General features: G+C 51.8%; 1 protein-coding gene across 3 annotated transcripts in view; it reads left to right on the forward strand.

The window, feature by feature from the left end:
- SMAD3 (SMAD family member 3) overlaps window positions 1–25,738 on the forward strand; it is a 152,124-nt gene extending 126,386 nt beyond the window's left edge. For all 3 annotated transcript variants that reach the window (XM_017498677.2, XM_017498678.2, XM_017498679.2), the window contains 5 exons: window positions 2,519–2,569; window positions 12,734–12,946; window positions 15,180–15,317; window positions 17,771–17,915; window positions 21,104–25,738. In XM_017498677.2, the coding sequence (XP_017354166.1) occupies window positions 2,519–2,569; window positions 12,734–12,946; window positions 15,180–15,317; window positions 17,771–17,915; window positions 21,104–21,227 (671 nt within the window). In that variant the 3' untranslated portion in view covers window positions 21,228–25,738. The remainder of the gene's footprint in view (window positions 1–2,518; window positions 2,570–12,733; window positions 12,947–15,179; window positions 15,318–17,770; window positions 17,916–21,103) is intronic.
- The last annotated feature ends 209 nt before the right edge of the window (window positions 25,739–25,947 follow it).

Raw genomic sequence — 25,947 nt, forward strand, 5'->3', positions numbered from 1 at the left:
TGCCAAGACAGAGTCTCCCTCTGTCTCCCAGGCTGAAGTGCAATGGTGCGATCTTGGCTCACTGCAACCTCTGCCTCCCAGGTTCAAGCGATTATCCTTCCTCAGCCTTCCAAGTAGCTGGGATTACAGGTGTGCCCCACCACACCTGGCCCATTTTTGTATTTTTAGGAGAGACAGGGTTTTGCCACATCGGTCAGGCTGGTCTTGAACTCCTGACCTCAGGTGATTTGCCCACCTCGGCCTCCCAAAGTGCTGGGGTTACACCGCACCTGGCTGAGATTGTGTAGTTCCTGAGAGAACGAGAAACTCACGTGTACGTTGTAGTTGCTGAAATCCAGCCTGGGCATCGTGGCACCTTTGGGTTGAGCACACCCCGTGAAACGCACCCACCTGGCGGAGTGGCTAGCGGCGCGAACCAGCTGGAATGCATCGAAGACCTTCCTGTATCCGATGCCAAGTGACTGCTGCAAGCCTGCAGCTGTTCATCACAGGCACGGGAGGCAGGCCAGCGGAGCAGCATCTCTCCAGCTGCTGTGTTTCTTCCCACTCTGCGTTCCCTCTTCCCTCGCTGCTGCTCTCTGTATTTGCACAGTGATTATCGTTACCAGCACTCACGGTCCAGAGGGGCTGGAGATTGGAAAGAGCAGCCCGGATTTCTCGCTGTCAGCTCTCATTTCTTTTCCCTCATCTTGCTCCTTTGTGCCCTGGTTTTCTCTTTTCCCTGTCCCCTCTTCCTATCCTCTCATTGAGTGTGCCTGGAGGGCCTTGTTGTGAACATGAGTGATTTATCCAAAGTAGAGACAGACTAGATTTCGGACCCCAGCCAGCATGCGGGCGGCGGGTGGGAGCCCTCCTGTCTCAGTCTCTGTTCTTCACTCAGTTGCTCATGCGCTTGGCTTCCCTGCCCCCAGGGATGTGGTAGTGTCTCAGGGCCAGAGGGTCACCTTGCTGTCCCCTGTGTCCCCTCACCTGCATATGCCCCCTTTTAGACTCTCGAGAAGGCCCTTGGCCTTCCTAGGTCTTCGTGGTGCAGGCTACCACGGGACAAGCATTTATCGGGTGTCTGCCACATAGTGGTCATGGCGTAAGCACTTCTATGTGCATGGTCTCACTTAATTTTCACATGTCACACACTAGATGACATTATCCTCATTTTATACCTGAGGAAAACATTAAGGCTCAGGGAAGTTAAACGGCTTAGCCAAACTCACATAGCTGACTTGCGGGGGTATCCAGACCCTGTGACTGATTCTGTAACTCAGTTCTCCCAGTGAATATTCCGCATCCCCCTTTAAATTAGGGGCTACAGGTGAGAAGGAGAAATCCGTGATTCCGCCTTTGCTCTCAGGGAGGTTACAGCTGAGTTAGGGCAAAAGGAAAGCCCCCCCCACCAACAGCGCAAGGCAGCATTCGCTTGAGGCCGCGTGCTGGACGCAGTCCCAGGACTAGTAGATTTCACGGGGAGGAACCAGACCCCACAGGATGGTTCATAAGTAGCCTCCTTTTTAATTTTAATGATTATTTTTTGAAACAGTCTCACTGTGTTGCCCAGGCTGGTGTGCAGTGGTGCAAACATGGCTCGCTGCAGCCTCGACCTCTCCTAAGCTCAGTCTTCACCACCCTTGGCTATTTTTTTTTTTTTTCTGTAGAGATGGGGTCTTCCCATATTGCCCCGGCTGGTCTCAGACTCCTGGGCTCAAGTGATCCCCCAGCCTCGGCCTCTCAAAGCGCTGGGATTATAGATGTGCGCCATCGTGCCCAGCCTCTGCAGCCTCCTTGATAGAGGAACAAAGGAGGGGACAGGCAGAGTGCTGCTCTGGAAGGGTGTCCACTGTTTATTTTGGAAGGCCGATACCATGTGAGTTCTTTTTTTCCGGAGGTGAGAGGAGAAGAGAACACAGCAGAGTAAGACTTGGGTACGTGTAGACGTTTTCCCACGTGCACCATCATCTTTTGCATAGTGTCAGTCTGGTTTTTGAGTTGCAGGGCTTCTGCGGCAGGTTTGTGAGCTTCCTGAAATCAGTCTTTCCAGCACCTGAGCTGTTTGCAGCCTCTGACCAAAGTCAGTGGCTGGTGACGCTGGGGAGGCTTCAAGCCCCTCATGTGTGGGAGGACTGGCCTCCTGCTGCCTGGATCTTTGCAGTTTGGGAGAAGGGTTTCCCTGCTCCTCTCATTGTCCTGAGGCCATAGTTAATAGGGCAGGTGGTGTCAACTACAGAAAAAAGGGTGTCACCTATTCTAGTTGAGAACTTAGCCGCCCTGAGCTGGGAGTCTTGGTTAGGATCATAAAATCATCAGAGACCTCTGAGACCATCTACTCAATCCATTCATTCCAGACAAGACATGGAGGTCAAGGGAGGGAGAGTAGAGGCAAGAGCCTGGGGTAGGCCTTCTCCTGGGACTCGGAGGCTCCGTTCTGCTGTGTTGAGCTACCCCGCCCTGATGTAAGTGTTCAGTAATTTGGCTCTCCAGGCCAAGAATCTTTTGCGAAGTCTCACAACTATGTCTCACCTCGCAGGTTCTCCAAACCTATCCCCGAATCCGATGTCCCCAGCACACAATAACTTGGGTAAGTATCTCCTTGTGCACACACTGGAACCCCTGCTCGCCGAAGCCCTGGTGGGTCACTAGTGTGGGGAGGGGGCCCCTGAAGGTAAGGCTCTTCCCCGACCCCCACCATCAGCCCAGCTCAGCCCATCAGGTTTCTGGTTACGGTGATGCTGAGGTCACCACAGAACGGGGAAATCTGAGAACAGCAGTGGCAGGAAAGCCAACCATATGCCGGGTTTGAATTTCCCCTGGGTGGTGGGTAGACGTGAGTGAATGAAAATTCCCCAGACTTTTTGCCCAGCAGAACGAGGGTCTGTGGTCAGCTAAGTATACGTGTGAGGTTTGGTGCAGAGCCATGGACAGCCGTGCAGACTCCAGCCCCCTGACATTTATAGATTTGTTTCAAATATACTTATTCGAGTATTTCGTCTTATAGTTATGTAATTTTTCTTAAAACAGCAACATATAAGGAATTCAAAAATAAAGTCAAAGTGCCCATAATCCCACCACCCTAACAGAACTGGCTTTGTGTGCCCGCAGCCCTGATATTTGTGTATCAGGCATATATACATCTGTGCCTTGCCACTGAGATCATAGTGCGTATCTCGTTTTTCACCGCTTTTTCTTGTTATGTTAATTTGTAAACACGTTTCCGTATTTAGGTGTTTTGTTTATCGTCGTGCGTTGTCTCATGATGTTTTGGAGTGGAGGATCCATTGTTTCCACAACGTTTCTCTGTTGCTAGACTTCTGGGTCAGTTTTCCCAAGGCTTGACTTTTCTAACCCAGTAGGGTCCGTCAGTTCTGCAGACTGGCATAGGCTTTCAAGGGTCCTGCCAAAGGGCTCAAAACAAATGAAATATCCGTTTAGTTTTTACTGAGGGGAGTTTGTTTTTTTTTTTTATATTCGGGTCCGGCGGTTTTAGAAAATGTAAGTTGGATTTTCTTTGGGGCTTTATTACGGAGGCTGAACTTGTGGCTCAGGAAGAGAAATAGTTAATATTTCTTGGCGAATCAAAGTGGATTGGACAGGCTTTTGTGCCCATTTGCTTCCAGACCTTGACTGACAGCGTCAGATGAAGAAACTCATCATTTGGAATATAAGAGATGTCTGAAACCCTTTAAAGCAGGCTGACCTGGGAAGGGTGGGATGTGACTTGAGGGGATCTGTTTTTAACGTTTTTGTAAAATAATATCACTGTGAGTTCTGGGCTTTGCAGAGGGAAGGTCAGATTCCTGATATGAAAGTACTGAGTTATTAAAAACAAACTGAAGGCTAGAAGCAAAGTTAACACTTGAGAAATTAAAGGCCACGATCAGCTTTTGAGATTGGCTGTTTTAGATTTATTTTCTGTGGCCCCCACCCCCACCCCCCTCCTTTTTTTTTGTTAGAACTAGTTTTGCTCTTGCTGCCTAGGCAGGAGTGCAATGGTGTGATCTTGGCTCACTGCAACCTCTGCCTCCCGGGTTCAAGCCGTTCTCCTGCCCCAGGCTCTCGAGTAGCTGGGATTACAGGCACACGCCACCACACCCAGCTAATTTTGTATTTTCATTAGAGTTGGAGTTTCTCCATGTTGGTCAGGCTGGTCTCGAACTCCCGAGCTAAGGTGCTCCGTCTGCCTTGACCTCCCAAAGTGCTGGGATTACAGGTGTAAGCCACCATGCCCAGCCTTTCTGTGCCATTTTAAAACCTTCCTGGGGTCCAGGTAACACTTTTAGTCAATAGCCTTTTGAGCAGACACTTGACTTTAAAACCATAGCAGTCCCAAGGCAGCTTGGAGGTGGCTGATGCCGGATGCAGTGGTTTAGACTCAAAGTGGTAGTTTGCTGCGAACTGCCCTCTAGACGGCTAGACGGTGTAGACGAGGATGATGGGATGTTTGTTTCTTGAGCTTGGACCCAAGGCAGCGTCCCCTGTTAACATGGTTCTCCTTCCCTTCCTCAGGCAGCTTGCCTGAGAGTTAAGAATTCTTAGGTTATTTGTTCCAAAGGGAGAACCATGCCCTAGCCTGGCCATCAGAAAATGGACGCACTTTGCACTGGCCTAGTTGCACCTCTGCTGGGAAGGCGTGAATCGGGGGCGAGTCGCTGAGCGAGTCATGGTTAGGATTCTGGGTGAGACACGGCACTGACAGGTCCGGCTTCTTCTCTGCTTCATTGGCCCCTGTGCTCCCTTCATCTATTCAAACCCATCACTGATGTCATCCCTACCTAGAAAGGTTGCCTGGACTCCCACTGTCATAGCTGGAAGCGGGTGAGGGTGATGGCAAACATTTCTGGAGAGTCTGCTGTTGACTGGTATTCAGAGTGCTTCCTGTGCGTTAACCCAATCCTTGTAACTTTGTAAGGCAGAAGTGTTGTGATTGTTCATTTTATGGATTAGGAAACCAGGGAACAAATCAGTGAACTCATGCGTCCCAGATTCACAGCTAGTGAATGGAGAAGCTGGCTTTGAACTCAGGCCCTGTCACTCCAGAGCGTGCACCCCCACTGCAGCATGACACTGCCTTGCTGGGCCGTTTAGACCAGCTGTCCCCACCTTCCTCACTTGGAGGAACAAGGCTCAGGCAAGGCATTTGCTGACTTTTACGTTGGAGATGGATGCTAGGCTGTGGCCCCTGGGGGGTAAGCCCTGCCTGCTTGCCTGCCTCTTCTGCACTCCCTCATCCCCAGATGCGTCTTGTCAGTACGCCAGTTCAGGCAGGGGATTGTAAGAGGGACCCCAGACCCAGCCATCAGGAGGCTACGGCCTTGTTGGCATCAATAAGCAGGACCAAAAATGATTCTAACACAAGAAATAGGTGCAGATGAAGTCCTCTGAGGGTTCAGGCACTCACCCAGGCTGGAGTGCAGCGGCACGACCTCGGCTCACGGCAATCTGTCTTCCTGGATTCAAGCGATTCCCCTACCTCAGCCTCCCGAGTAGCTGGGACTACAGGTGCGCGCCACCACGACCAGCTTTTTTGTATCTTAGTAGAGACGGGGTTTCATAATGGCCAGTATGGTCTCGATCTCCTGACCTCGTGATCTGCCCACCTTGACCTCCCAAAGTGCTGGGATTCCAGGTGTGAGCCACCGCCCCTGCAGTTCTCTCTTATTGCCCCACTGCCCAGCTGTAGATCTCACTCTGGAAACGCTGATGACGTCTGGCCAAAGTCATGGCATGGATGAATTTAGTGGAGAGGCAGACCCAGCTCAAGAGGGAAAGACAGCCAGAGACACACCTGGGTTGTGTGTGGGGGGTTCTTGGGGAAGGCTGAGGTCAGGGGGATGATGGGGTCACGGCAGCTGAGTGGGGGAAGCCCTAAAGGATGGTGGCCACGAGCAGGTCCTGCGGAGATGCAAAATAAGATGTAAGAAGAGGCCTTGCATTTGGCATCAGGGGTTCAAGGGCAGCCTTTAGGGAGCGGTTTGTGGGGAGAGGTGGGGGCTGAAGTCAGCAGTGCGCTGAAGGGCAAGCGAAAGGCAGGGAGGTGGAGGCAGCCAGCTCACAGTCAGCGTGTCCCAAACCCTCGGATGGAAGCAAACACAGGGAGCTCTTCCTAGGAAGACATGGGGACATCTCAGGACATCTGATTATTTCTTTTAAAGAGATTATTATGAAATTACCCTACAAAAAGAAAGTAAGCAGAGGACATCTGGCTTCTTTCATTTCCTCCCCACTCCAGGCATTAGCCCCAGGGTTCGGGTCTGGGGAAGGTTAAGCCTCCTTCCACAGTAAAGCCACTTCTGGTAAGGGGCAGGGACTCCTGGCTGACACCTGGCTCAGCATCCTGCCCGCAGGCAGGCTCTCAGAGACCCTGGCACTTTGTTCGCAGGGAAGGGGTTATGAGCAGGTGATATGCCTGTTAGACACAGCGTGCTGGGTGAGTCACTGGGAATTTCCTAGGCATTTAAGTCGGAAGGATTGGGGCAAGTGGAGGGGAAGGAGGAGGCAGGTGGGGAGAGGAAAAAGGTAGTGAGCTGGCTTCTGCTGGGTGAGTAAGTTGTTCCCCGCTTTCAAGTGAGACAATCAGGGAGGAGCTGTGACTGAGGAAAATAATGTACCAGGGAGAGCCCCGGGGAGCAGCTGAGCTGGAGTTTAAGGAGGTGATGGCCTCCCAGGGTGCTGGTGCCACGGGAGAGAGGTAGGGAGGAGTGTGGCGGCAGGGCAGCCTGGGGGTGCACAGCGGCCCAGGGCACAGGCTCAGCCTAGTTCCAGGTATCTCCATGCTGCTGCCCAAGGCTCTTTTTTTGTTTTGTGATGGAGTCTCACTCTGTCGCCCAGGCTGGAGTGCAGTGGTACAATCTCGGCTCACTGCGACCTCCGCCTCCCAGGCTCAAGCAATTCTCCTGCCTCAGCCTCCCGAGTAGCTGGGATTATAGGGGCATACCACCATACCTGGCGAATTTTTGTATTTTTAGTAGAGACAGGGTTTCACCGTGTTGGCCAGGCTGGTCTTAAATTCCTGACCTCAAGTGGTCTACCCGCCTTGGCCTCCCAAAGTGCTGGGATGACAGGTGTGAGCCACCGCGCCTGGACCCAAGGCTGTTTTCTAAGGCAGCCTCCGGCTCCCACCTTCCCCACACTTGTGAAATCACAGGCAGGCGAAATGGTGACAGGAAGTCAGCTGCCAGCTCTGTCTTCATGCTCCTGAGGGTCCGGCTTTTAGACTTTGCCACTGTTCCTGGTTGCAGTAAGCTGGTCCTAAGCTAAAAGGGCATGGGGGTCTCCGTGCCGCTTGGTTTGGTGTTTTAGTCCTCAGATGCATAGGTTGGAAATTAGTACCGTGGGTGCTGGGACACAGCTGGCGTGGGCTCACAGAGACCTCACCCTATAGCACAAGAGACTCGGGTACCGTGTTTCTGGGACACGAGGCTAATTCAGCATTGAGGCGGTGAGGGAGTGCTTCATAGCCACGTGAGTTGGACCTTAAAGGTGGAGTCCCTGCTGAGGAGGGGGGTGGGCAGTCCAGGCAGATGACCCAGGCAGGGCTGAGATGTGGCAGATGAGGAACATGGAATCCGGAGTGTGGAATCTCCTAGAGTAAGAACTGCCTTCCGCAGTGAGGTGGGCCGGGGGGAAGCCAGTCCCTTTCTGTTCTGACCTTTGCCTTGCAGCGGTGGTGCTGTTGGCCTTTGCCAGTTCCTTGCTTTCCATTTATAGGAGAAAGTTAATTTCCCCCTCTTGCCTCCCCACCTCTTCCTTTACCGGATTTGAATCTCTCGCACATGTTTTTAATAGGCATCCCTTAATCCAAGTGTTGCCTTCTGGGTTTTATTCTGTTTTCTTTTTCTTAAACAAAATGGAACGTCTGTGCCAGCTTGGAACAGGACTGAAAACTGAGGCCAGCCAATGCGTTACGCTGGCAGGGGGCCAGCCGTGGATTAAGTGCCCCATGCCACTCGAGAAGTCTGGCCGACACCACACTGGTGGGGGCGGGGGACAACGGCTGAGGCTGGAGGTTTCTGCATCTCTGACACTTCTGCTCTGGGAAGAGAGATCAGCACAGACTCAGGAGTCTGGCCGGGAGCAGGGCTGTTTGAAGGGAAGGCCTTGGGCAGGTGCCATCGTCTCCCACCCCAGGTGTGCGGAATGCTCAGCCTGGAGGTGAAACTACTCTCCGCTGGGGTGTGTCACCTTACCCCCAGTAGTCATTCTCCCAGAGGCGCTTCTGTATTTTTGGTGAAATGCAAAAATTCTGTAAATGTAAAAATTCTGTAAAAATGTAAAAAGCAATCCTGTAGGCCGGGCACAGTGGCTCACGCCTGTAATCCTAGCACTTTGGGAGGCCGAGGTGGGTGGATCACCTGAGGTCAGGAGTTCGAGACCAGCCTGGCCGTCATGGTGAAACCCCATCTTATAAAATAAAAAATAAAAAAGCAATTCTGTAGAATTGCTTCTGATTTGTTGGTAAACCCTAGGAACCAGATCTTATTTGCTTAATTGGTGCAGGGAGAGGTTGCCACTTCCCCCTGAGAAACTTTCTTTTTTTTTTTTGAGATGGAGTCTCCCCAGGCTGGAGTGCAGTGGCATGATCTCTGGTCACTGCAACCTCTGCTTCCAGAGTTCCAGCGATTCTCCTGCCCCAGCCTCCTAAGTAGCTGGGACTATGGGCACATGCCACCATGCCCACTAATTTTTTTCATATTTTTTAGTAGAGATGGGGTTTTACTGTATTGGCCAGGCAGGTCTCAAACTCCTGACCTCATGATCCACCCGCCTCAGCCTCCAAACTGCTGGGATTACAGGTGTGACCCACCATGCCCAGCCTGAGATAGATTCCTTTCAAAATTTAGTGCCAGGACAAGCTTTGTTTCCCCCAAAGAGCCAGTAAGCATTGCCCATCCAGCAACCTGAGCCACATATCATATCATGTTCCCTTTTTGCCTTGTCTGCTAGGAAGCTCAGAGCCAAGTTGTATGCTTTTGCAGTAGCTATAACCTCCATTTATAGCTGCCTTCATTCCAGAGTCCTTTTGGCTTCTCTGGTACTAACCAGGGTCAGGATAAGTCCTTTGGGAAAGAAATGAGGGCATATATAGTGTTTTTTATTATTGTTGTTATTGTTTTTTAAAGAAAAATGTGCCATTGAAGGCAGAACCCAGAGGTGGTGATCATGCTTTCCGACCTGCCTCTCCTCTTGCACAAGTTCCGGGAGGAAGCAGCTGAGGCATGATGAGTGGGAGGGACCTAGAAAGGAGGGAGAGGCACAGCTGGCTTTTAGTTGTTTGCAGAGAATAGAAAGTGCATGGCTGGGATGCTGACCTGCCTCAGTCCCACTTCTGAACACAGGGCAGCTTGTCCAAACAGCCCTCTCTGAAATGGCAGCCTGCAGGCTTCGCCGCTGGCCTGATTTCACTGCTCCTTCAAACTAGCATCTTCCTAGTGACGTGCCAGGCTCCTGGTATCCGGGGTTTCCCACAACACTGTCCCGTGTGTGTCTGGGAGTTGCAGGGCTGTTTGGATAAGGGCCCAGATCTGCTTGGGAGGGCCTCTCGGCCTAGGACCCCAAGCCCGCCTCGATTCTGAGGGTCCTTGAAGCCCACCCTTCCCCAGAGCATGGTCCCAGCACCACGCCACACAATGGGTGGCCTGCCGGCTTTTCCTTTCTTTGAATGTGGGCTGGGTTGCTGTTCCTGGGAGCCTAGCTCTTTCTCTTCTGCCTGGACTAAACCCAGAGAATGCTGGGCAGGGCTTTATGATTTTGGGGTGAGGACTGTGTTCTGTTCTCCACATTGCTGAGCCAGCCAGGGCCAGCCAAAGCTCTATGTTCAGGCTGACCCGTGGTGGAACAGTGACCTAGGTGGTCAGCTTGATTGCCTTCGTTGTTGTTTTTGAGATGGAGTCTTGCTCTGTCACCCAGACTGGAGTGCAGTGGTGCGATCTCGGCTCACTGCCACCAGCTTCCAGCAATTCTGCTTCAGCCTCCCGAGTAGCTGGAACTACAGGCATGCACCACCACCCCACTGAGCTAATTTTTGTATTTTTTAGTAGGGACAGGGTTTCACCATATTGGTCAGGCTGGTCTCAAACTCCTGACCTCATGATCTGTCTGTCTCTGCCTCCTGAAGTGCTGGGATCAGGCGTGAGCCACCGCGCCCGGCCGCCTTACTGCCCTCTGGTGCACCGCAGTCATTGTATGGACTAGAAAACTGAGGTTACAGAAGGAGGTCACGTTGCCACGGTCACACAGGATCCGCAGAGCCCGCACTGGGGCAGCGGTGGCCAGCAGCACTGATATACTGCCTGACCACTCTGAATGCTTGGATTGCACTTGGAGGATTTTTTTTAAGTTTCCAAAGCAACATAGCTCACATTTTAGTGACCACATTGTTTAGAATGTAGCTTATCTCATTGGAATGTTGAAGCATCAAGCAAAGCCGGCGCTGGATGTGGCTGACGTGGCTCAGCCTCAACTTAGGAGCCAGAGCACAAGCCACAGCTGCTCCTGGCCCTGTCATTCCTCCCTTCCGCATTAAGTATCTTGGATGCCTTCATCCTTATCTTCCTTTGCTCCCCCCCAGGAAGAGCGGAAAGGGGCAAGAATGCTTTGCCACTCATCTTGTTGGTGATGAGGATAGGACCGGGCTGTGTTCACGTTCACAGAGTCGGGTTATTATCATTGTTAAAACCATGTGCTGAGTGCTTGGTGTGCGCCCTGCACTTCCCGTAAGTTGGCTCTGTCCAGAAACAGCACAGAGAGGAAACAGGATGGGACCCAGAGAGAGTAGCTGGTTTGCTTGCAGCCACACATCTCGTCTGTGCCTGAGCCAAGACTGACCTCCAGTCCGTCTGGAGGATGGCTTTAAAGCCTCTGCCCCACGATCCAGTTAATATCTAGGGCAGTGGTTTTCAACTGGAGGTCCTTTTGCCCCCAGAAGACATCTGGCAATATCCGCAGCCTTTTTTTATTGCCGCAGCTTGAGGGGGTGATATGGATGTATACTGCCAGCGCCTAGTCAGTAGGGACTAGGATGCAGCCAAACACCCTGCAACGTACAGACCCGCCCACCCACCCAACAAAGAGTTACCTGGCCCCAAATGTCAGTAGTGCTGAAGTTGAAAAACCTGACCCAGGGCGTCCCAACCCTCCAGCTGACACTTGCTGGGTGTGTGTGGAGTGCAGGGTGTTCCTGGCCTGCCCCTTTGCTGTGCATGGTAGTGCTCTACTTGCTCTTAGAAGGGATCATGTGCCTAGACCCCCAAAGGGGATCAGGGCACTCTGTCCAGCAGGGGCAACCAGGCCCCTTCCTGTGGGCAGAACGGCTTTTGACTTTTCTCTCCTGGGCTCCACACACCTTCAGTAGGTCTGATGAGCAGAGGTCCCTGGTGGGCTCTCTCCTAGACATTGCCTGGCACCCAGTGAGCAAGGCTCTCAGGCCAGGGCTGAGATGTGGGCATGGCGAGTCTCTCCTGCTCCTCCCGCATCAGAGCCCCACGCTGAAGGTTAAAGAGAGTGAGGAGAGATGTCACCCTGGGCCCTAGGACCCCGTGGTCGAGTTGGACAGTCAGGATGCTCACACAGAGGCGCACCCTCAGTAACGGGGTGGCCCCAGGTATGTTTAAGAGCCAGAGGGACTTCAGAGCCAGGCTGAAGGTTTGAGATGGAAGAGTATGAATGAGCAGGGACGACTCCCTGATTCTTCGGCACGTGGATGGGATTCAGGTGGGCATCAGGCAGAGTATTGGGCTTGGGGCTCACGCCCGGCAGTCAGTGCAGCACAGAGAAGCAGTTGGAAATGGCTGGCGTGGGGCACAAGGCAGTCCTGGTCCAGAGGCTGTGGCATCGGTGTGGGTGGGAATTGCAAGGGCATAGTGCCACGGCTGCTGGGGCAAGAGGAGGGCGAGGAGGCCCCAGGAAATGGAAGGCTGGGAAGTGTCCAGTGTGAGGAAAAGCCACCATTTACTCTTCTGAGAAAAGGCAGCAGCCCCTTTCATGGTGGCAGTTTTGCTTTGAGGAGCTCCTGATGGAGGCTGCACAGACACCTGGGACCCATGCCAATCTTCTCCAGCCGCTCTTGTGTCCAACCACCCCAGTAGCCAGCATCTAGGTAAATGTGGAAAACAGTTTCTGTGATAACAGACGTGGCCCCGGGCTCAGTCTGCAGACGATGCCTGGTGTGTCCACTGCACTGATGCGGTGTGCCTTTGGGAACCCACTCAGCTGCTGTAGGCTTGGAAGCTGCAGCTCCACAGGCCTGGAGTTTGCCCCTAAGGCTGTGCAGAGCCAAAGCCTGAAAGCCCTTTTAGGGGCAAGGATTAATGTGGGTTACTCTGGGGATCTTGCAAGAGAGGCTGGGAGGTGACCGTGCAGAAGCTGTGGCCTGCCCCACGGTGTGTGTACTGGGTGGTCCCCTGGTCCTCTTCCGGTTTGACCTAGTCCCTCCTTGAAGACTCCCTCCATCCAGTCAAGGCCAAGCAGGCGGGGCGGGACCTCTATGAGCTTAAAAAAAAAAAAAAAAAAAAAAAAAAATCAATAGCCCTTTACACTCATACCATGGCAAGGCTGACGCAGTCTCCTCCACACACCTTGTTCTGGTGTGTCCTGCCAGTTTTATACAATAAAAGGCACGGGGTAGGGGAGATTATTAATACCCTCTGAAATGCAGGGAAATGGTTTTCCAGAGCCTCCATGGGACCCCATCGAGGGAGCATGGGGCCTGGGGCACCCACTGACCCGGTAGCCTACTCTGTGTGCGCAGACCTGCAGCCAGTCACCTACTGCGAGCCAGCCTTCTGGTGCTCCATCTCCTACTACGAGCTGAACCAGCGCGTCGGGGAGACGTTCCATGCCTCGCAGCCATCCATGACTGTGGACGGCTTCACCGACCCCTCCAACTCAGAGCGCTTCTGCCTAGGGCTGCTCTCTAACGTCAACAGGAACGCAGCAGTGGAGCTGACGCGGAGGCACATCGGTATGGGGTGGCTGCATCCCCTGCCCTCCCCATCCTGTCCCCACTGCTCTATCCCCCACCAGTCCTAGGCCCCAACACACCCTCTGCACGGAACCCATCCTTAGCTGTGCTCTGCCTCCTGCTGGGAATGGGGGAAGACTCGCTGCCTCAGCAAGTCCCCCATATTCTCTGTTGCCCTGTTTAGGGGCCAGATGGGTAGTGTTCAGGCCAGTTGATCATTCTCACTCAAAGATACAATCTCAGAAAATCTGGAGGCCACAGAGGAAAGTACTTCACTTAAGGGATCCAGAAAGGAGCGTCTATGAGAAAGGCAACATATGAAATCTGTTTTTTTTTGGTGGGGAGCCACAGTCTCTCTATTCCCCCAGGCTGGAGTGCAGTGGCATGAGCTCGACTCACCGCAACCTCCGCCTCCTGAGCTCAAGTGATTCTCCTACCTCAGCATCCTGAGTAGCTGGGATTACAGGCACCCACCACCATGCCCTGCTTATTTTTGTAGTTTTAGTAGAGACAGGGTTTCACCGTGTTGGCCAGGATGGTCTCGATCTCTTGACCTTGTGATCCGCCCACCTCTACCTCCCAAAGTGCTGGGATTACAGGCGTGAGCCACCGCGCCCGGCCAGTTCTGGCAGTTTTATAACCATAAAAGGTATGCAAAACTGCCTCTCGGGTTCAAGCAGTTCTTCTGTCTCAGCCTCCTGAGTAGCTGAGACTACAGGCATGCACCACCATTTTTTGTATCTTTAGTAGAGATGGGGTTTCATCATATTGGCCAGGCTGGTCTCAAACTCCTGACCTCTTGATCCACCTGCCTCAGCCTCTCAAAGTCCTGGGATTACAGGCATGAGCAACCGTACCTGGCCATAAATATATTTTTTTAAGTTACTGAAATGAAACAAACATTTTAGTCTGGGTCTTCACATCCTTGCCTCTGCCTCCTGCTCTTACTGACTTGACAGTTGTGGACAGGCGGCAGTCACCCCTCCTGAGGACGCTGCGACACCAGCACCCTGCAGAACTAAAGCCAGAGAAAATGAGGAGTGGTTGAGGGAATAGGAGGCAGGGCAGGGGATATCCAGGGATGCATGGATCAGCTGCCTGGTGTTCATCCCACCTCATGCTGGGCCTATAACATCTGGCTCCGTGTTCTGGCCTCTGAGCTGCTTCCCCAGGAATGGAACAGAGATTTTCCTATGCAGGATAAGGGACCATCCCTGTCTGAGCAAAGAGCTCACTGTCAGAGTTTACGTAACTGTTTGAGCTGCAGAGCCAATTTAAAAATAATTTCTGTCCATCTGGAGTGGATTTAAGAGATGAAAGAAAAGTAAATGGTATAAACCTCTGGAATGTTTTAGAAAAATGCATTGACGGAAGGAAAAAAAATATGGGGGTCGTGTTAAACCGTCCCTGCGATAAAGGGCTCCTTGGGGCGTCTGTTTCATCAGATGGAGCCCAGCAGGTGTACTGAATGAATCTCTGAATCTTAGAGTGTGAAGAGACCAAACAGTAGTAGGTGGTGGGGTGGCAGCAGCAGCAGGAGAAGCCGACACTTACAGGAGCTTACTGCGTGTTTCACAGTAATCCTACAAGGGTAGGGATTATCATCGTTCCCTTTATTTTTATTTTTATTATTTGAGTTAGGGTCTCACTTCGTCTCCCAGGCTGGAGTGCAGTGGCGTGATCAGAGCTCACTGCCGTCTTGAACCCCTGGACTCAAGCAATCTGCCTGCCTCAGCCTCCCAAGCAGCCAGGACTACAGGCATATGGCACGATGCCCGGCTAACTTTTAAAAAATATTTTTGTAGAGATGAAGTCTCACGCTGTTGCTCAGGCTGGCCTTGAACTCCTGGCCCCAAGTGGTCCTCCCACCTTGCCTTCCTAAAGCTCTGGGATTACAGGTGTGAGACGCTGCGCCCAGCCCCCATCCCTATCGTAGAGACAAACAAAGGCTCAGAGGGTGAATAATTTGACTGAGGCTTATGCCTACTCAGTGGCAAAGGCTGTCGTTGAGACCTATCCCATGTGCTTTTCTTGTCATCTGCCTCCCGTGGCTTCAGGAATCCAGCATTGCCCATGATTTCCCCTACTTTAGGCCTGGGCTTTGGGGCCCATTTGCCTGGGGAGGCTGTCAGTCGCTGGGAGCAGCCCTGCCTCCTTTGCAAGCCTCAGGTGGCCCCCGGGCCATTGTGTGTGAGCAAAGTCACCCTGTCCAGTCTAACCTGAATCTCTGTAGGAAGAGGCGTGCGGCTCTACTACATTGGAGGGGAGGTCTTCGCAGAGTGCCTCAGTGACAGCGCTATCTTTGTCCAGTCTCCCAACTGTAACCAGCGTTATGGCTGGCACCCAGCCACCGTCTGCAAGATCCCACCAGGTAAGGCAGCCACACAGGCACCCCTGCCCTGAGGTCCCTCTCTGAGCGCATGCCTGGGATGCTGGAGAGTCCGTCTTTCTCACCTTTTCTGCTCAGTGTTGATGGCGTTGTCAATCTGATGGTGATTCAGTTGGGTTTTTTCTGTGCCCACAGATCTAACTGTGCTTTCCCTGAACCTCCAGGGAGCAGATGTAGCATCTGATGGGTCTGCCTTTAACCTGTGGGTACCTGCCCGTTGCAGGTACCTGTGAGTGGATACACAGGCAACATGGCTTCCTTTCTTCACTCCCGCATTGCACAGACAGACAGTGTGCAGGGCTTCGTGCCAGGTGCTGTAGGGGATGAAGAGGTAGATGGGGCCCTGCTCTGTCCCTGCAAAGACCTTACAAACCTGCAGAGCACGTAAGACAAAGACACTGAAGAGTTCAGTATGAGGGAGGGGTGCTAAGCACCAGCCCAGTAGCCCAGGTAGAGAGAAGGCCCATTTAGCTGTTGTGATGGATCAGGGATGTCTTCATGGTGGAGAAGCATCCGGACCTTGAAGGATAGGTAGGCATTAGGCACAGGAAGGGCATTCTAGACAGGGAAACAGCCCAGGCAAAGGCCCTGAGGTAATGGAGGGCAGGGCATGGCTGGGCGGCACTCTGGCTGGAGGAGGGCCACGTATGAGACAGTCAGGGGAAAATGTTTGAAAAGCACAACAGCAGGAGGCCATGGAGGGACACGAGAGTGACTCTAGGGAACTCCTGAGGGTTTTCTGAGTGAGCCTGAAAAATCCCACCTGTACCCCAAGAAGATGTGTTGGGCTGCACCCCTGAGAGTGGTTTCAACAGGGCCACACCTGGACAGAAAGATCAGGCAGGCAGCTGATCCCATCTAAGGCTTCTTTCCTTAGGAAACCAAGGCAGAAAGCCCCAGCCAAAGCCCACTTCTCACAGGGGATGCAGCCACTGGGCAGGCAGCCCACAGAACGCGGCCTGCGACATGTGCCACATGCCCTTTCCTGCCCACTGAGAAGCAGATGGTGGGGGGAAGTGGTGGGCTACGGACAAGGGAAACTTTAGAATGCAGAGTCTGAAATGGTAACAGCACAGCGGGTTTCCAGAGCACTCTGGGGTTGCATTTACAGAGTACATTCTGATCTTTGACCTCGTCTAGTCCTCTCCAGTTATTCTCTGGCTCTGTAAGTCGGGAGACACTTTGAGGAGACAAGTTCAGAGTGTTTCAGCCACCTGCCCAAGGACACACAGCTAGTAAGTGGCCAAGCCCGGATGGGGCCTCGGATGAGAAGGACTGATGGACTCTCAAGTCTGGTCCTCTTCTGCTTCTTGGCTCTGTTGGGGATCAGGGCCCAGGTTCAGCCCTGCTCCATCACCCTTGTCCTTGGAGAGAATGAGAAGAGGAAGTGACGTTCTTGGCCTTCTGCCTCCTCCCTTCCCCGGCCCCACCCCCATCTTTTGGGTGAGGGCTGAATTGGCTCTGGTGTTGTTTGTCAGCTCATAGAATGTCAGAGCTGGAAGGACCTCTGAGGCCAGCCCCTCATTATACAGAGACACGGGGTCCCCAAGAGAATGTGACCAGCTCAGAGTCACACAGCAAGAACAGGAGACTGCTGTTGGCTCATTCATAAGCATTACCCCAGCTCACCTTTTGGCTATTTCCGGCATGTGCTTTTGTCTTTATTTTTCGGGTTCACGCATTCCTGGCACTCAGGCAGTATGACTTCAAATGACATTTATTTTAAACTTTGTGACTGTCTTTAGTTTTACTGTCTGGAGAATTAGATGCACACCTTCACTCAGCTGTGAATGTCACCTTCACCCAGCCTGGTGCCAGAGGCCAAAATGTGGCCCAGATCGCACCCTCCCTCCTGGCCCCAGCACCAGGTGTATTCATCAGAAGAGCCCTGGTGGAAGGTGCCCTGGGCCCTCTGCTGAGCTTCCCATGGGACGGCAGGCCCAGTAGCCTTTCGGCCAGCCTGTCTCTGCTGCCACTGCTTGCTGTGGAATGACCAGAGCTCCTGTTCCTAGGTGGGCGACCAGACCCCACACAGCATGGGCACCCTGGCCCAGGTCCCTTGTCTCTCTGTCCCCTGGCCCCCTTGCCCAGGGCAAGCCTCCCCTCTCCACACCATCTCCCTATTCTCAGAGTCCCACTTGGAAAATTCTGTCCGCTCTGGGAGTCGGAACTTAGGGGTCAGCCTTCCATCTCCCCTTGCAGATATGTCAGCTGTGCACCTCCTGGTGAGGAGGTGTGTTCAATGGGAAGGACCAAGTCGGCCTGTCCCTCGCGTACTAGCGTGGAGTGTATGGGAAATGCATCATGCACCATGTGTCCCCGGAGCTGTATCAATCAGGCTGGTCTGGGGGGGTCCAGGGCTTGCTTTATCCAGGACAGGAGCAATGGACCTGGCCCCTTCTACCCCCACAGTCCTGTTTCTTTGTTGTTGGCAGGATGCAACCTGAAGATCTTCAACAACCAGGAGTTTGCTGCCCTCCTGGCCCAGTCCGTCAACCAGGGCTTCGAGGCTGTCTACCAGTTGACTCGAATGTGCACCATCCGCATGAGCTTCGTCAAAGGCTGGGGAGCAGAGTACAGGTCAGTTACAGGTGCTGCTAACATCAGGGGACCTAACTCCAGGTGACTCAGGACGGCAGAGCAGCCAGGGGCTCCTCGGAGGTGAGCTAGGCCATCCCTGGCGCCCAGAGCAGAGACCGAAGATTAGAGAGAGGTCATGGCCTGGCAGGCAGGAGGGGCTGGGCCAGCAGCACAGGAGGAGGGATTGCAGAGCGATGCTTGATGGAACCAAACAGCTGCAGACACTGTAAACACACGCTCCATCTTCCCTTCGTCCCAGCCCTGGGTGGGGACGCCGGCATCATCCCCCTATACAGATGAGAGCTAAGGTCCAGGGAGGAAGCGTGACTTGCCTCACACGGGTAGAAAATAGCTGTGTCTAAAACTCTGCCCTCTTGGCCTCTTCCTTATTCTTTGTTTGGGCTGATGTTTTAGAATGACCCTCTTCAGGAAGTTAGGTCTTCAGCTCATTGTTTCTTTTCTCCTCTGTGGTTCCATTTCTGACTCAGGGCCCCTGGTGATGCTGAGGAGCCCAGGATGTTAAAACTGAGAGGCAGGGAAGGGAGGAGATTTGCGTAGTGATAAGGGAACAAAATTTCCTTGCTGAGAAATGACTTTTTTAGAATTCTAGATACTAGTTTCTTTTTTTCTTTTTTGAGATGGAGTCTCAGTCTGCCACCCAAGCTGAAGTGCATGGGCCATCTCGGCTCACTGCAATCTCTGCCTCTGGGACTCAAGGGATTCTCCTGCCTCAGCCTCCCGAGTAGTTGGGATTACAGGAGCACACCACCACATCCGGCTAATTTTTTGTATTTTAGTAGAGAAGGGGTTTCACCGTGTTGCCCAGGGTGGTCTCAGACTCCTGAGCTCAGGAGATCCGCCTGCCTCAGCCTCCCAAAGTGATGGGATGGCAGGCGTGAGCCCCCGTGCCCAGCCCTAGATTTTGGTTTAAACATGGCCCTGACAGAGTTCAGGTCTACCTGGTCTGCTTGGTTGAATCTCTCAGGCCATTCTGCTTTGGGTTTAGAGAATCCCATCCCTTTTCTTTCCACTCATGGACAGGAGTTTGCCGAGAGGCCGGGCTGTGTGCCCCCACCTTCTGCTCCACACTCCCCCCTGCCAGCCGCCAGCCAGCTCCCGTGGTAGACGCAGAGGTGCCCACACATCAGCTGGAGCCAGCGCCTTGCAAGCTATTCTCCCCTTCTCTTCATTTTTCCAGATGTTTGGAATCCATTTTGTTTTGCAGTCATGCTGCACCCACGCCAAACCCATTTCAGTATTGGCCTCGGGCCACCGTTTGTAATGAAATCCAGATGAGCATGACTTATGGAAAGTCAGATTCTCATTAGAGGGTGTCGTCCTGCAAAATCCTCCTCTTCCACTTACCGTATTTTAGCTGCTGTTCTTCTGTGTCCGCTCCAGGTGTCAGGGAACATAGCCCCTTGCTCTCTGGGGTGTCTGTGAAATCCAGGAGTGACCAATTGAGCAATCAAAGTGGTCAGACCTCAGAAGAACTTAAAACCATGTTATGGCCTGAAGAGATTAGCCCAGGTCCAAAGGTCCAGCTGGAGAAATGTTTTAAGCAACCTTTTAGCCCTGGCTTAGATCATTTAGGGAATGGGAGTGAAAGGTTAGGAAATTAATCTTTTTTTTAGTGGCGAAGGGACATCTTTAAAGATGGACTGCAGTGGAAAAGAGCAAGGGGACATCCATTTGCTCTTCTTACACCAGGCTGTAGTCCAGAGGGCCACACTCAGGTACCCTCGCTCATGCAGATTCCCCAGGATCTGCAGGCCCATTTCTGAACCTCCCCTCTGCACAGGCAAAGCATAGGCCAAGCACGGAGGGTAGTGCCCTCCAGACAGCAGCCCCGTTCCTGGTGTGGCATCGCAATGCTCTAAGTGCTAGGAAGAGGTTCTTAGGTGGCGGAGCCTTTCCCTGGGGACACTGTATCACCACGCGGGATGTCCTGCCAGCACACCCAGTCCTCTGTGGCCCACCGCGTCACCGCTGCCTGGCAGCACTGCACAGCAGCCCGACAGGCGGGCACGGCCCCTTCCCAGAACAGCCTTGTCGTCCTCCTGCCTCTTGGGCCAAGCAGAGTAAGATTTCAGCCCTTCTCTCTGTGAGGTGGCCAAAAGCAGGGACCAAGGCCCACACCTCTCACCTCCAGCTGGCACCAGTGACTCCAGCCTCAGCAGATAGCCTTTGCTCAGTGGAGGCCTTTGGGAGGCTGCCTGCAAGCTGCGTCATCAACAAGCCTGAATTTAGACAAAGTGCTTTGGGGAAAAGAAACGTGTGGTGTGCCTTGGTTTTTTCCAGTAATTGTTCCATGGCTCGCTCTGCTTGTAAGATTTTCCAAAATAAGGCTGTAGATGAGAATTATATCAGCACATTGGGAACCGAAGGCATGTGGACACTGTTGGCACTATGTAAAAAACACCCCTCAATCAGACACACACACGTCATCACGGCCTGCTGGGGCTGGGCCTGGATTTGGAGATAGGGGAGTGGCACGAGCCCATGTGGTACAGATGGAAGCCAGGGAGCCCTCTGCTCAGGTTGGAGGTCTCCTTTATTAGGGGACCTGTTACAGTAACTGGGGGGCCTCTGGGGTACCCTGCAATTAACTTTGTTTTTGATATGGAGTCTCGCTCTGTCGCCCAGGCTAGAGTGCAGTGGCACGATCTTGGCTCCCTGCAACCTCTGCCTCCCGGGTTCAAGCAATTCTCCTGCCTCAGCCTCCTGAGTACCTGGGATTACAGGCGCACACCACCATGCCCAGCTAATTTTTGTAGTTTTAGTAGAGATGGGGTTTCACCATGTTAGGCTGGTCTTGAACTCCTGACCTTGTGATCTGCCTGCCTTGGCCTCCCAAAGTCCTGGGATTACAGGCATGAGCCACTGCGCCTGGCCTGCAACTTTTACGCATTTAACTCTTTGCAATTGACTTTACATGTTTAACTCTTTAAGGTCAGCTTCCTTCCCCCTCAAGAGAACTTAATTTACCCAAAGTCCCCCCTGGGTGGAGGAGTTTGGCCTGGTAGTTTCAGAAGTTATTGGTAACGCTTCTAGGACAGCATCTAACAAGGTAGGGTCTCTCTCTGGCTTTGGGAAGACAACTGTCACCAAAACAGAAAAAGTTTTCTGACTTGTGTAGCCTTCTGGAGATTAAGTCCCCCACCCACCCCTTTCCCTATTTCTTACAGGAGACAGACTGTGACCAGTACCCCTTGCTGGATCGAGCTGCACCTGAATGGGCCTTTGCAGTGGCTTGACAAGGTCCTCACCCAGATGGGCTCCCCAAGCATCCGCTGTTCCAGTGTGTCTTAAGAGACATTGAGTATGGTAGGGGAGGGCGGGCTTGGGGAAAAGGTCATGCAGGAAGTTGAGAGAATTGAAACTCTACTCAACCCATTATTGTCAAGGAAGAAGAAATCTTTCTCCCTCAACTGAAGGGGTGCACCCACCTGTTTTCTGAAACACATGAGCAAACCCAGAGGTGGATGTTATGAACAGCTGTGTCTGCCAAACACATTTGCCCTTTGGCCCCACTTCGAAGGGCAAGAAACGGCTTCTGCTCTGGTGGCTTAAGTGAGCAGAACAGGTAGTATTACACCACCAGCCCCCTCCCCGCAGACTCCTTTTTTGGTTGACAGCTTTCTGGGATGTCACAGTCCAACCAGAAACGCCCTTCTGTCTAGGACTGCAGTGTAGTTCACCTTGGAAGGGCATTCTAGGTAGAAAGAGCCCGCAGGGCCATGCGGACCTCATGCCCAGCTCTCTGATGCTTGTGACAATGCCTCTTCCAATGAACATTCCCAGCCTAGCCCCACCGCTCCAGCACACCCTGCCCCTCGTGAGCTGGATGGACCTGGGGTGAGGAAAGGAGCTTGTCTCCCTCCCTCCCCTCTCAGAACATACTGACTAGAAGGCGTGTGTTCAGCAGAACCTGCCCACAGGACAGCAGGAAACATTGGTGAGCGCCACGGCTTTAAAAACTCTTAGGTTTTTCCTTTTTCACTTTGAAAAGTTGGAAGCATCTGCTGAGTCCCAGTGCATATGCAATGTATAGTGTCTATTATCACATTAATCTCAAAGAGATTCAAATGATGGTAAGTGTTCTCATGAAATAGGACGTTCTTGTCGTGGGATGGCATTTGGTTGCAGGCCCCACCACGCTGGGCGTGCGTCACCAGTCAGAGCTTGCTCCGGATTCTGATGCAAATGGCTATATTGGTGGATGTAGTCAGTTGCATTAATTAAATCAACTTTATCATATGCTCTTTTCAATGTTTGGTTTATACATCTTCTTTAAAAATCCTGGCCTGGCACATTGACTGGGAAACCTGAGTTAGACCCAGCAACTGCTTCTCTCCCTTCTCTCTTCTAAGGTGAAGCTTTTCCAGGTTTTGTTGAAGGGACACCTGCTAGCACTTCTGGAAGCGGAAATTTACAGAAGCACATTCACCAGAAGGGAAACATCTCAGGCCAACATAGGCAACTGAAAAGGGCTATCAAAATATTTTTACACCTTTGAAAATTGCAGGCTTGGTACAAAGAGGTCTGTCATCTTCCCCCTGGGATATAAGATGATCTTGCTCCCAGTAGAGGATCATCAGTGACAACTGTAGCAGTTATATTGTGTAATAAGTACGGCTCCCAGTGGCAGTTAGGGAGAAAACTTAGTCAAAATTACTTCAACTGGAAAAAAGAGCCCTCTTCTTTTCCCAGCCTTTTGCAAAACACGACAGACAGAACTGCCACCTTCAATTGGTACTTTATTCTTTGCTGCTCTTTTTGTGTATAAAATGACCTATCCCACATTTTTGCATGGCTATATAGCAGGAAAAATCAAGGGATTTCCTATGGAAGTCCTGCTTTATTCCAGGTGAAGGGAAGGAAGTGTGTATAATTTTGGCAGGTTGTAAACCTCAAATGTGATGAGATTTCTGACGTTGGAGGAAGATGGACGGGCTTCCCAGTGCCCCACCTGCAGGATCCTGTGCCTCTGAAGCTCTAGCCACAAGGTTTCCAGTTAGGAGAGCTGCTCCCCAAGCCTCCTGAGGACACAGGAAGAGACCGAAGGAGCACCTTGACAGACTCAAGTCTCCTTGAAGGAGTACTGACCCAGAACTCGGACAACACAGAACCCTTCACTTCCTCTCAGAGGGCCAAATTCTGCAAGTCTGAAGCATTTGCCTGGTGTGAAATCATCTGCGGCCTATTTCTTGCACAGGGAGTCCCCGGAACATCCTGTACATGTGTTTCATGCTCCCAGCCAGCTCTGAGACCCAGGACACAAATATTCCATTTGCTAGAGCAGTCATGGTCCCCCCTCCTAAAAGCCATGGGCAGCAGTTTCCGAGGGCCTGCATTCACCTGCTGCGCCATCCTGTGAGGGCTTCTGTGGCACACAGCTCTCCAAGTGCCTGGGAACGAGCTTCAGCCGCAGCCTGATTCTGGTGATCCAGTGCAAGTCCTGTCTGATTCCAGGTAAAGGGGGAAAAAAGTCTATACTTTGTTATAAACTTCGAATGTGATGAAATGACATGTTTGGCTGCATTTGGATGGTGTCTTAGAGCCCTCATGCTTGGCTACTTGTAGGAGCATGAAATTTTGAGTTTTGCATGTTTCCAAAGGCTACTTCCTTAGCCCTTTATAGACTAGACCACCAGAGGAGGATATGTGAGACTGTAGGCAGAGCCACCTGTGGCATCACTGAAAATAAATTTGATCATACCTAAGAGGTTAGGAAATTGTGCCATTTCCACCATACAGTGCTACATAGGCACTCTGGTATAACATTAGTGTCCTTCCTTGAAGCCACAAACTAGTTTAGTTCTAAAATCCTGTTTTATGAATGGCATTTGTATATTAGACTTTTTTAAAGGACAGCTGAAAGGGGCAAGAAACCGGGGCAGTGCTAGAGGAGTGCTGGTGGTGGCTAGAGTGGTTTTAAGGGGCGTTCATCTAGGCAACACGATCGCATGTGTTGCCCCTGCCCTGGGCTCCCCGCCATGACATCTTCACCTTGTAGCTTGTGCTGACACTGACCTGAGTGTAGCTAGCAGTAGGACATGGATCCTTGTCTTCAGCCCCTTCCAAGGAGCCGATTTTTACTCCCTTTCCTCTCTCCTTCCCATGCATGCATAGGTGGCTACCCCGCCGGTGTGGATTACAGGCCTGTGCTGGAACATCCTTAGCCGGCCACCTTCCTGGCAGGCTGTAGACCTGACATTTTGAGATAAGCCTAGAGTCAGGAGCGGGGACTTTGACTCTTAGGGAGAGCACACATGAGGGCAAAGCTGCTGGCAGACATCTCCATTGTCCTTATGTTATCTGTATTTTTTAAATGACCGTGGTGATTATTTTTTTTAAACCATTGTTAACATACCGAAGTGAGCTATAGCACATGTCGTGTGCTTAGTTTCTTTTTTCTCCATCTCCCCTTGGCGTCCTAGAGTTTGGACATATTCCAGGGGAAATGCTTTTACTCAGATGACAGGAAGGTTTGTAGTAGTGTGTGCATGTCATGCACGTATCTATGTGAGTAATCTGGGGAGGAAGCAAAGATCTGTTTCATTCTCAGCCTCAGGCTCCGTGAGGGTCTCCACAGGGCCAGAGCTCAGGTTAGACCACTCTCTTTCGTCCTGACAGATGTAGGGAAAAGAATCTGCAGGCTGCTTGTGGGACTGTTCACCGAGGGGGATACCAGCAGCGAGAGGGCACACGTTTAGCCCTGGACCCTGTTTCTTATAGTGTGACTTGGCTAGAGTTGGGAGGTTCCCCAAAATATGTGTCCTCACTTTACCAGAACAAAACCTCAACACAGCAAAGTTGTACTTTGTGTGGCAAAAATGTTCCCTTGTAGGCCCCTTTCAGGTAACAGTCTTCACAGTGTATTTCCATCACCGTTTAAGGAGCATCAGCCACTTCTCAAGTGGGAAGGGGAAGCAGAAAAATGGATGCATGAGGACATGGATCCAAAATGAAGATGAAGCATCTCCCACGGGGAGGTGGTGAGGAGACCATGGACTAAACAGGCAATTGTTCAAAAACACAGCTGTCATGCAAAAAGCAGCTTGCCGCTCATGTAAACTGGATTGAGAAATTCTCAGTGATTCTGTAATGGATTTTCTTCTTTTTTAATGCAGATGTATACTGTATACTCTAGTATGCTGGTGTTTTTATATTTATGTAATAATTTCTTAAAACCATTCAGATAACTATTTAATTTTTTAAAGAAAGTTAGAAAGGTCTCTCTGCCCAAGGACAGTGGCTGGAAGAGCTGTGGCACAGCCAGTTCTGAAGGTTGGTGGAGGGTGTAGTGGCTTTTTGGCTCAGCATCCAGAAACACCAAACCAGACTGGCTAAACAAGTGGCCACGTGTAAAAACAGGCAGCTGTGAGTCAAATCTGGGCCCTTCCACAAGGGTCCTCTGAACCAAGTCCCCTCCCTTGCTAGGGGTTGAAAGCATTACCCAGAGAGATGGAACCGTCTTTATCCAAGAAGCCTTCACTCACCTTCACTGCTGCTGTTGCAACTCGGCTGTTCTGGACTCTTACTTTGGTGTGTGTTGAGGGATGGGGAATAGAGCATTGACTATGTTGATACCTTTACTATTCAGCCGGCCTGACCTTTCAATATCTTTGTAAAAAGCATGTATGTATTTATAGTGTTTTAGATTTTTCTAACTTTTTTATCTTAAAAGCAGAGCACCTGTTTTAAGCATCGTACCCCTATTGTTAAAGATTTGTGTCCTCTCGTCCCCTCTCTTCCTCTTGTTAAGTGCCCTTCTAATAAACTTCATGGAAAAGCTCCGTGCCAGGAGCTCAGTCTGATTCTTGCTGCTATCTGTGGGTGGAGAGGAGATTTTAAAGGGAGCCCAGAGGGGTCTCAGGGACTTCAGGGCTCAGGAGGACCAGAGGAAAATGTCTCAAAGCCCGGATGTACCTTAACCAACGATGTGCCAGGCCACATTCTGCTGTGGTCCTCATGTAATACTCAGCTGCCCTCATTCACTCACCAAGGCAACATGCAGTACCAACAG

The sequence above is a fragment of the Cebus imitator genome, unplaced genomic scaffold (genome assembly GCF_001604975.1).
Source record: "Cebus imitator isolate Cc_AM_T3 unplaced genomic scaffold, Cebus_imitator-1.0 Scaffold248, whole genome shotgun sequence".
NCBI classification, from domain to species: Eukaryota; Metazoa; Chordata; class Mammalia; order Primates; family Cebidae; genus Cebus; species Cebus imitator.